The following is a 12,345-nucleotide window of genomic DNA, read 5'->3' on the forward strand; positions in this document are numbered from 1 at the left end:
GCAACATTGTCTTGGTTTTGAGCTGCAGCTCGGTGATCCTCCAGAATGCATTTTCAACTGTGAAATGTAAAATATTACCCCAAAACATAAGTCTGATCGTGATTTTCAGTGAGGGAATCTAGGCAAGATTTTGTTTAATGCATGACTCTGCTTCTACCTAAATGTCTGAGAATGATTAAAGTAACATTGAGGTTAGATGATAAATAATCCATAAAATATATTTAACATTAAACATTTAAAATGATTTCTCTAATTCTAGTATGTTTGAGTCTAATTAAATCCAATACTGTTTGAAAATTTGATGTAACGTATAATATTATGCTGACTCTGCCGGAAGCGCATTTCACCATGGACTCTTTGTCTATTGCCACTGTTGCTTCGAAGACTATCCAAATAGTTATGTCCTTCATAAAAAGGAATTAGAATACTCAATGTTATCAGTTACCGATGTTGCTAAGCTATTGTGATAGATCATTCCGACAACAACTGCGTCTTAATCATAACCTGATTGAACAGTCAGGAAGAAGTGAAGATTGTTAGCCGGACTGTTTGTTTTAAACTATGACTTTTTACCAGACTTATAACATGTCGTCTTATATTTTCTTTTATTTACCATTGCATCTTTGTCTTAAAGTATTTATTTTCCCATTTTCTATTTTGGTACTTTGGTATATACACTAAGTAGAGCACTTCTTTGAATAATTGGTTTTTATATCGCTTTAGGTATTGGTTCGATAATGTATCCACATATAGATTCATCTTTATGTAATGGTTCTGCTATAGCTAAACTGTTATAAAATAGTTCAACTAAAGATTGTAAGTTAATAACTGCTTTATCATCAGCCTTTCAGACAATATTAAATACATTTTCAGCCAATATGGTTGCTAACGTTTAGTCAATATGTCGGTCACAATTTCAGGTAATTTTACATCTACAGGTAATATTACATTTACCCTGTATAGTAATAACCTCCGTTATTGAATATAATTATTACATCATTTCTTCATACCTTCTTTTACCTGCATATCTCATGTGGAATGGAGAATAGTATACACAGAGCACAGTGTCTTACAGACCTGTGCATGAAGTAGATAACAAAGAAGTATATACAAAGGATATCACGTCTCATCTAGTATATTTGATACTCGTTTTCTTCTATCAAGTTTTTCAAGTCGTAGCAATGAAATTCCATTGATAATTTTTTCCCAGTTGAGATATTGCAGTAGTTATGCATTGGTGTTCTTGTTTCGACAGCTAATTTCCGAATAATTGAAATGTTTTAGACAAGTAATTTGAATAATATATATATATATATATATATATATATATATATATATATATATATATATATATATATATATATATATATATATTGCAATTTTTCATTCTCACCTAGAACGGAAACATACAAATAGGAGATAGTAGTTATGATCTACGGCCCGAGGAGGCTGATGTCAACTCGAAAGAGTTGTTGGACGTTCCGGATAATGGCAAGCGATATCTTCTTCTCGATCAAACACATCTCCAACTTGATAACTTAGTTGATAATACAGGTTTGCAATTTCTTATTATTTATGGAATACAACATATTCAGACACATGATTTTTTGTGTGTGCTATAATGCAAACTTCAAATGGGTACAAGTATTAGTAATACGGTTGACTAAATTTGGAGTATATATATATATATATATATATATATATATATATATATATATATATATATATATATATATATATAACGATTCCATTTCAATATAACCGATCTAGTATAGTTCAAATTACGCAATATCGATCAGCAGCTGTTCTATTAATTTCAGTTTAGTCATTTATTTCTCAAGATTTAGAAAGAAAATATGTCGCGAGAAAGTAATGAAATGTATCTGTGCTAAAAGCTCTTGTTTTCCTCTATCGTATAAATCCATAGTAGCTTTGGTTTACTTGCATAATCAAAAAGAGCAAAACAAAATGCTGAAAAACATAATTAATTACCAAACTGGTCTTTTATGTGAATTTTTCTTACCTTGCAGATGCAACAATCATCAATGAGATAAAATTTCAAGAGGGACTTAAATCTCTTCTCCGACATTACAATGGAACAAAAAACCAAAAGCATTTTCGTCTCCCAGATCCTAGGTTAGCATCTCGAAATGTAGCAAATTTCCATGATAGAGGGTTAACAGGTGAGAACAGTTATAGCAAATGAAATATAGATGATGCTTCGATATTGCCATGTATTATGCCTCATTTCAGAAATGATAAATTGGGTTAAACTTTAATATGTTCCTTAAATATTCTTAAACATTACATGCCTTCTAAAAATAGATATAGTATACCATAATATAATAAATTGCATTAAAAATATTGTTAATACAATTGCATTGATGTTCTACTATATATGACGCAAAGTTGTATTATTCGTATTATTGACGGCGTGCCAGAAATTATATTTTATCGTTGCAAATTATTTCCGCAGATACAACTCGCCAGCTAAAGGAAGACTACTATGTCAAGATGTTTGTTCTGATAGATTCAGGTGTATGGGATCTGTAAGTACTCGCTGTGCATACAAACCATCTGTCTCTCTCTGTAAATATATGCATGTATGTATGTATGTATGTATGTATGTATGTATGTATGTATGTATAGAGAGAGAGAGAGAGAGTGAGAAAGAGAGTGAGAGAGAATCTTTACAAACACAAGAACATATATGTCTCTAAAAATAATTATCTGGAACCCATTGTTTCTCTCTCACAGACCCGCGTTCTTACTTACCACCAATATTTAAGGTTCATTTTCTTCCTATCACAGCAAGTGTTGTAAAATTAAGTTTGTTGAGTGATATAGCAAACTATTGGCTTAAATGAAAACAATGCAAAAGCCATTTCATTTGCTGTAAAAGATATCCTTGTAGACTAGGTGGACTCAATACGATTTCTTCAATTGCCGATATATACGAGCATGCTGATTAATAGCCAATCAAATTCCGACCAGTTGCAAGTACTATTTATTTATTTCGCTAATAATCAATGCAATTAGAAATTAAGATTAAGAACGTATCCAGTTTGATAATAAAAAAATGTATAATTTCTGTCATTTAAATTTCAGGAATCGAATAGGGTAGCTAAAGTCATCACGCACCACATATTTTTTTGCTGCAAGTTACTTAATACAGAGATTTATTTGCTGAGAAATATGGTACTTAAGAAAGTCATATGTTACTTTCTGTAGTCACATTTACATTTAAACATGTACAAATGCATGCATGTATGCGCACATAGATACAAATTTCATCTCTGTTTCCAGATATTCATCGATGGTAAATTATGTTCATCCACGAAATAAACAGGATGAAGTGGCAAGAAGGATAAGGGAAGCTTACTCACACATTATCAACGGCGTAAGTAATTGGTTCTTAATCACATTCCTTTACTTTGCATAGTGCATGTTTGTTAAAGCTTAAATGTTGATTTGGAATCGAGTGATGCGTTTGCAAATTTGGTATTCCTGAAGAATTTGTTAACGTAATTACGGTACAAATTCTCAAACCATGCACATATTTAATCCGCTCTCCACAGTAAACAGGTCCCACAATATCATGTGATAATTTAGTATCAACAAAGGCAGTTATAATAATAAACATACCATAATGTGCTTGCCAGCTATCTGAAATGGCCGATGTATTTATTTTAATATTATCCGGTTTAAAGCATTTTAATATTCCTCTATAGAATTGAACGTTCTGCGTGAAGATGAAACGTAGTCAAGTATACATCCTTCCGTATCCTTTCAGATCCTGAAAGAAGTCACATATCTTTAATATTATCCATAAAGCATGCTAAATTTTACCTTCATTTGGTAACAATTTAAAACAAAGCTTCATTTGTACATTGTGATGTCGATATCGAAAATTATAAACACTGAGTTTATTTGTATTATGTCACAGGTGAACCTGCGCTTCAAAACAATAGAAGATACAAAAATAACAATCAGTGTTATCCTTCAGCAATTTATATTTTTCCAGGTAAGAAATTTGGTTAAATCTGGAATCTTGCACGCAACTGAGTATTTTTGATAGAGCATATTCTGTTCGTGATTACATGATTTCAAGTAACTCCTGAATTACATTAAATACAATATTCTGATTTGCAGCCTACATGATGTGAGGTGATAACGATTGTAATGAATTTAAGTTGACAACGCATCTGCCATATAAGTGATCCTTAGAATAACCTACGTATGGCTAAAGCAAACGAGAAGCTCTCTTCTGCATAGGAAAGTGTGATGCTTTGCATGAACTATAAAGGCATGTGCACAATTCACTGACAATGATTTTCAAATAATCGCCGTGATACCAAACATTACGTTTTATCTCAAAAATGGGTGTTGGTATGGATTTGAGGTCGAAATGAAACGAGTGGCACAGTTTTTAAATGTAATAGCTCATTATTTATTATCCACATAAATTTATGACCAAAGTCTTTTTGCCCGCATGTCGGTCACACGGAACATAAGATAATTACATTATTTAGAAGAGAAGAGAGGAAAAGACCTGTGATAGAACTATGATACTGTTTTAAAAGCATCATGAATTCATTACTGGTTGACTCCGGTGTCAAAACACGTTTTAATTTTTAGTGTCATATGTAGAGAATAAAACACCTTTTTATTTCCCCGGTTTCATTTAGCAACGTTCTTCTATTAAGGAGCTTGTACATATATTTTTCAAAGTTTGTGTCTATTTTAACATTTTCATGATTTTAGCAAAATATGGTTTAAATTTAATATGTAATGATGATTTGTCTTGTTTTATAATAATGGGGCAGGTATCCCTATGGCTTAAATTTCAAAGTGGATATAATCAAAGACACATATAGTGTGTTCCTAGATATGACAAATACTGATCGAGCACATCACGTAAGTTATGCAGGCATACAAGTAAATGACCGAAACTTTTTATTCGCATGCTGCTGAGCTCCCGTCTTTATAAAAGAAATCGAAAAATCTTTTGTTTGAGTGTGCATGTATACATCTTTCGTTCTCAGATCACTATGGCCAGATAAAACAGAAGTTGCAAAGGTTTCGAGTATAAAGAAGATAGACAGACATACACAGATATAGAGAAACAGCGACACAAACACAGTTAAACATATACAGGCAGACATAAAGATAGACTTAGAAAGATAGGGCGTGTGATTAGCAGCTCCATATATTTCTTTCATTGCGTGTACAACACATGCATGTATGTATGTATATATGTATGTATGTATGTATGTATGTATGTATGTATGTATGTATGTATGCATGTATGATTGTATTTGTGTATGTATCTATGTATGTATCTATGTATCACATAAACACAACGGAAACAATATATCTATTTGTATTGCAATGATATGTATGTATTTCTTGATGATAACATAATGGATGCAAGACTCATGTGCATGTGTGGTAAGTGTTAATGCAATGTGTATCTAATATTCAAAAAGATTACTGTCTGATTAGTTAATGGCATGTAAGCGTAATGTACAAGAATCTCATTGTTCAGCAGTTTATCTCAATTTCTTCATTTGTCTCTCTCTGTTGCATTTGTTTTCTTTCTGTATATTTTCGCCAAGGATTTTGTTTTTACAGCAGGTGGGTACTCATGTAATTGGAAAAATTCGAAAAACAAACATACATCATTATTTTCCTTATTATATGTCACTAGTGTAGTGTATATTTTCAGACAAAATTATCAAATGAATAAAGCAACACTACATCGCTTTGAATTGCTTACAAGTTTGCCTTCAGAACACAGCTGAATTTTTGGATTAACTGGATCACATCCACCTATTTCTTATTCTGTTTAAGCATGAAGGCCTCTTTCCGCACAATCGTTCTCAGGTGGTTACAGAAAACGGGAAAAGATATATCGATGCACACAAATATCTTGACGATCTCTCTGACTGGGAAAAACAGTACAGCGAGAACCAAATACTAGCCTTTGATCATGCAATGCTCTTTACAACGTAAGTAGATGTATTACGTGGATAACCCTAACTTTGAGGAAAATAATGTGCCAGTGATGAATAAGATTCACTACACCAACGTTTTGGCTCTTCTGTCCATATGCGACAGTTCTATAATAGTTACAATAACCCTGGTCAGACGTTAACGCTTTTTGCAGTATTATTCCGGTTATAATAGATGGTACGAGTGGATTTGGGACTTATTTCCCGAGTGTTTGAGAAACCTAGGGCCATGGGCAAAATTCTTAAACTTTGAAAATAAACACCGTTGTTTTTGCCTGTTTCGATCTTTAAACGGATTTCACAAGATAAAATACCGGCTAGGCAAACAGTAAGTCAAATTCAGCCAGGATCTAAACGGCAATTTAACTGTAGTAAATTAGTACCTGGTGTAATGAACGAGAAATGTCATACACAATAACATTCTACAATCATATGTAAATATTTGTATACATGCAACGACGGTAAATAGGCTGTTAGAACTTAGCCACAAGAAATCGATGACTTCTTATATCACCTTGATACTAATATAACGACACAGTCTAAATATGAATATGATCAAGATCTTTCACGGCAATGAGTAACAGCGTATTCCGCACAGCGATGGAAAACCTGAAATATGAATTAATGTGGATTTATTAAGGTCAAATAAAACTCTCAGAATCAGGCAATATGATTTTGGCACATGAAAAACATTTAATTGGCAGGCGGTACCAATTAATAGTATTTAATCCAAATTACTGCTTAATCGACCAGCTTGTTTCTGCAAATGGATTGAATCTGTCAAACGTACTCATGCACGATTATTATATTAAACTTAAAGTAGCTCATGGCAACGAAGTGGAGTTATTATATTCTGAAACTGAGTTTTATCTCAGAATTTAAAACCAAAACTATTTATGATGATATGTAACATGGTCAGCAATTATCCTAGTGAGTGATGAAAAATTAATAAAATAAATTAGAAAAGAAAGTAATTGTTTGGAAGAGGTGAATCTAAGAAACACCGTCTGTAATATTGAAAGTGTTGCTTATCATATTGGTTGCACAAAACGAATTAAAACAGAACCTCGTTCCTTGACAGAAAAATAAAGATATCGCCCAAGGGAATGCATTAACTGGAATAAATATATTAAAGGTGATATTGTTTTCCGCATTGGATTATTAGCATCAATAGATTAAAGTTATATTTCTATTCCGCTTGTCACCTATGATAATGTGTACCTATTTATTTAAATGCGATTGATGTTGTATCTACAATAAAAATGGGAACCTATTTATATAGTTCCAAATTTTTAAAAGTAAATCGATCAAATCAATCAATAATTTGCATGACGTTGCCTTTTTAAACTTTATATAATTTTTCCTTTTAAATTCCTCATATACCTTTTAGATATTTCAATTAAAAGGTGTCATAATAGCTAAGAATGATACAACTATTGTCCTTGTAAGGAATGGAAAAAATGGAATTACAAAGGTTATCAACGTTTTCAAAATATATAGTATTTTAAAACTATAGCTTTTTAGAATAAGCAACAAAGGTTTGCAAAAAAAGTTTTAAAAAATTGACCAGAAGACTTCCCACATTTTTTAAACATGTATGTTACAAGTTGACTATAGAAATGTTTCACATAAGCTGACCATGCACATTTTATAAACGAATTTTAAAAAACAGTTTTTAAAAATAGACCAAACAAAGTCCAATTTAAATTGACCTTCCACGTCTTTCGTATAAGCGGACCATACGTCCATGTAACTTCTAGTATTTGCAATAATGGAACGTTAATCCCAAAAACCATTTCTGTTACTTAGCACATTACTGGCTAAAATCAGTAAGAAATGATCAAAGCGGTACTGTGGCATGCTATGCTATCTCTCGACCTATGAGGGAAACTGAAAATTCAATCGTGTGTGTGTTTGTTTGTGTGTGTGTGTGTGAGAGAGAGAGAGAGAGAGCTGTCTTATCGCTAACAGCAGTGAATAAATGACGCATAACAATTTATCTAATACATCGCTATGAAATGAATGTCAGGTGTTATTTGTAAATGAGGATTACATATATTTCATGCTGTTATAAAATATATTGTACAAGGACATATAATGATTATTGCTATTTTAGGCATGAATTGTACATCAACTCCACTAGTAACAATCTTCTTGGCGGTAAGTACACACACCAATACATACGCTCGATGATAACAAACAATTTGTAAAACCAAATAAGTTTAATACATTTCAGTGATAAAGGTTTATGTTGAGAGAAAATATCATTCAAATCAATGGGACATTTAAGTAAATACAAACTTATTTGTTGCCACATATGACATATAACATTTCTAGTTTTCAATTTGTCTTAATCCTTCATTTTGAACAAGACGCATAGTAACACAGCAACAAATAAACTTGACAATTCGATTTTAATGTTCAAAACAAACATCATGCCTTGAAAAGTCCCCCGATTTCATTTGATGTTCAAAAAGATGTCTTGTTAGACTGATTTAACTTTTGACATATGAATTCATACGTTATTCTAACTGAACTCCAGGTGACAGTGCAAATAATATAGTGAAGCCTCACTATTTCGTAAAAGATTGTTAATGGGATAATGGGACAACATATCGGACCGCAAACAAATAATCCTACAGTTTTCCAAATTATTTTTTCCTTTTTTATATTAAATATTACTTTTGTAACTTGTAAAATACGTTTCTTTAAGGCACGACGACGCTTATAAATTACATGTTATGCAACCAAAATGAAAGATATCAATTTTATTATTAACTTGCCGTACATTTTAGAAAATCAATATTAAGTGCATAACTCATGCAAATGATTACCAAAACTAATCAACCCATGGTAAATAACAAAATATATGCAAGATTCTTTTAACTGCTTACACATACTTTATATATATATATATATATATATATATATATATATATATATATATATATATATATATATATATATATATATATATATATATATATATATGCATTGTCACCAATAAAATCTTTGTTTTCAAAATACGATTTGTTACATTTTATTTTGTGCACGAACATTATAATACAATTCTTAAGTTCGCATGGTTCGCACACTTCCTTAAGAAAAGGAGAGACTTTCCTTCCAGGTTTTGTTACTTTTATCATATTGCACACAACTTATGTTGATCCTCGTGATTTCGTCTGGTTATTTGTTGAATGTACACACACACACACACACACACACACGGATAAATAGATAGGTATATTGGTAGATATCAAATATCTATCCAGTCTGATGAGTATGTTGGTTTATATACAGACTTGTGTAGAGATGGTTCACTGCATGTTTATATTTATCACCAGCTTTTAGCATATCTTTTATCCCTCTTCCTAGTCATACAGTCCGAATATTTTAGCTTGCGACTCTGTACAAATCCGTTTACATATTGATAACTTTCAATCTCAGTCAGATCTAATCTTAGATAGCAAGATGATTATCGCACTGTCCTTGACATATAGAGAATTTTGCTTTCGTTTTCTTTTTACTTATCCAAAATATCTTTTTCTCGCTGTTATTGACAAACTTTGTATAGCTTGTCTGAAGCAACGGTATGAAAGCTTTCAATACGTTAACCTATGCCACCTTGTTCAAAGACGTGAAGATTTGTTTTTTATTTTTAATATACCTTTATCCACAGATATATTAATTTTTTACATGCATTAGTGTAGTTTCCAGTGTTTGGTTTTATGCAAATATATTTGTCTAATACATCAGGCTATTCTATCTCCTTTGTGCATAATTGTCTTTCCATCCAACATTTTAGTTGTACGGAATTATATTTACTGTATGCTGCTATCCCTGCATAGCTATATCATCATAGAGGGAAACCTTAATCTAAGTTATGAAATCTTCTCGCTGACCGACTCTTCGCAAATAAGTACTATGGCATATAACGGTCTGAGTACTTATAATAATTTGAAGGAACGTGACAGCTGCGGTATATGAGCTTCTTATCTGTATTGCTCCATTTTGTTTTGTATTTCCTTAAGGTAGTATCACTTGTTCAGAAAGTTAAGTATATCTTCGGTCAGCTTGGGTTGGATACTGTTTGAATGATCATGAACGATTATTGTAGAAGCACACCCTGATGGATGCTGATTGCTTGATTTCTTTTAATTAAACATACAATGTATAGAAAAATTGATATTTATTGCCTTGTAGAATTTCCGTTGAATGTTAACATTAAAAAGTAATATAACATGATCACTTCCTTAAGATTGTCATCTCTGAAATAAGCAAATGTCTGTAAAAAAAAGGACGTCGCTTGTTCTATTTCTGTCCTCATGGATCCAAATATATCAATATTGGCAGTAATATAGTCATGGCATCTACACAAGTGTGTCTGTTTATGCCAGCGTAATCAATGTGACTTCAGCTTTCTATTTCACACACTTGTGTGCCCTTTTTCCGCTATGTATAGAGAGTAATGTATGAAAAAATCCATTCCACTGCGAGCAAGATAATAAATGCCTACAAATTAAACATTGATTAGTGTATAAATATAATCAATATATTTTACTCCTCCAGGTCAGAATCCCGGATAGAGTTTCAACGGTATCCTTTAAAAATGTAATTATGACATGATTTCTTTTCATTCTCTTTGAGGTGTGAGCTTTCTGGGAGAAGTATGTGAAACGGGTTCCAAAACGTCGGTTATCGAATCACGTCATTATGTTAAAACAGTGCAGACAGCAACACACGAACTTGGACACAAGTAAGTCAACTCTTGGTGCCCTATTTATCTTCCGCATTTATCTCTACTAACTTGCCAATTATGCTGAATCGTGTTGGACTCTTGATTTCTACATGTACAACTGTCAATGACCATCCGTCTAAGTCCGAATTTTCGGTATCATCTGATCACGGAATTATATGGACAGTTAGGAATACTCACTAAACTATCCATCTAAAAGATGTAAGGTAAACTATTCAACTGACTTTTCGAATTTGAGAACGTTTCTCAGCTTTCTTGCTGTCGTAGCTCCTGTCGAATGTTCGTCTCTTTTTATTTTCCTTTCTACGTCGAAAATGTAATATTAATAAAACAAGTAGTTTTGCAATAAGATGCGCAATGTTGATGAAAAATAAATTTGAGACGCTGAAGGGATAACGACTTTAAAACGCATACAGTATATAGTTAAAGCCATAGAAATGACAGTAATGCTTATGAGAAACCGTACACATCAGAAGTACAAATGCATTTAATTGATCACTCCCACCTTGCAGGATTATTAAACTGGTAATAGGGACATTAGAAAGATATTTGTTTTCTGAAAACGGAATGATTTTTACTATGGAAAATTAACTGATGATATTAATATAGTAAATGTTGCAGACGGTATAATGACTATAACATATTAACTCTTAGTCAATGTATACCGCCGAAGCTGCACTGGATACAGTTTAAAGATATGCGACTAATTTGCTTTTTATTTCTAGTCTTGGAGCACATCATGACGGCGAAGGGGACGCCACAGCTTGTAAGTCTGAGGATTTGTTTATTATGACTTCCCAAACTATACATCTCAACAAAGACATACCATACATCAGAAACTATTGGAGTTTCTCTAATTGCTCTGTGGAGTCGTTCAGGAAGGAACTAAAACAGAAGTGTGTATCATTTTTATAGAGACATGTATCATTATGAAATCACATTTGTTTGAGAATTCGTTCATGCGGATAACTGACTGTACTAGCATCAATTAGAAAGAATACAATGTTCTAATGTACCAGTAGGTCTATACCTCAGCCATTATTACGAATATTAGAATAATTAATCGAAAGAAAAGTTAGATTAACGGGAAATATGTGTTCCAATGGATGTCGGTCTGTATGCATGGACATTTATTGTATCCAAAATACATGTGTGCGTCTGTTTTTCTGTCTTAGTGCAACAAATTACATATGTAGGTTAGTAAGGAGGACAAGGTGTGGGTATCTTTATAGCTACCCGCCTTTATTATCTATTGATCTATATCTTTCAAAGCAAATAATACATTTTCTTATTTCAGAGAATGCGTGAAACATAATGGTATAGTCTACAACGTAAATGAATGGGCACAGTTTATGAAGAATCAGCCAGGGGATGTGTTCACTCCTAATCAACAATGTTATATCGTTTATGGACCAGGATCTGTCTTTTACGGGTTATGAATATTGTGTGCAACTGTGTTCGTGTGTATCTGCATGTGCGTTTTCACATTCTCATCTCCTTGTAATAGTTAAAATGCTATAAGCGATATAAACTTTCCTAAACACCTGCTCCATATGCAAAGGTTTCAGCGGTACA

At 32.4% G+C, this 12,345-nt stretch overlaps 1 protein-coding gene across 1 annotated transcript; it reads left to right on the forward strand.

Annotated features, from left to right (window-relative positions):
- Positions 1-901: 901 nt before the first annotated feature.
- Positions 902-12,209, forward strand: LOC149783774 (metalloprotease mig-17-like). Its single transcript, XM_089932907.1, has 10 exons — positions 902-920; positions 2,031-2,183; positions 2,477-2,549; positions 3,307-3,400; positions 3,947-4,024; positions 5,854-6,011; positions 8,131-8,174; positions 10,662-10,770; positions 11,496-11,666; positions 12,068-12,209. The coding sequence occupies exons 1-10, from the start codon at positions 902-904 to the stop codon at positions 12,207-12,209; spliced, it is 1,041 nt and encodes a 346-aa protein (XP_089789033.1).
- The last annotated feature ends 136 nt before the right edge of the window (positions 12,210-12,345 follow it).

Source organism: Sinohyriopsis cumingii, chromosome 14 (assembly GCF_028554795.1).
Source record: "Sinohyriopsis cumingii isolate HCF-2022 chromosome 14, ASM2855479v2, whole genome shotgun sequence".
Taxonomy (NCBI): domain Eukaryota; kingdom Metazoa; phylum Mollusca; class Bivalvia; order Unionida; family Unionidae; genus Sinohyriopsis; species Sinohyriopsis cumingii.

Bases quoted from the DNA above. Each gene is read 5' to 3' on its own strand.
- LOC149783774 (XM_089932907.1), top strand. The intron at 3,401-3,946 runs GTAAGTAATTGG...ATTATGTCACAG, and splicing joins ACTCACACATTATCAACGGC to GTGAACCTGCGCTTCAAAAC. The intron at 11,667-12,067 runs GTGTGTATCATT...TTCTTATTTCAG, and splicing joins AGGAAGGAACTAAAACAGAA to AGAATGCGTGAAACATAATG.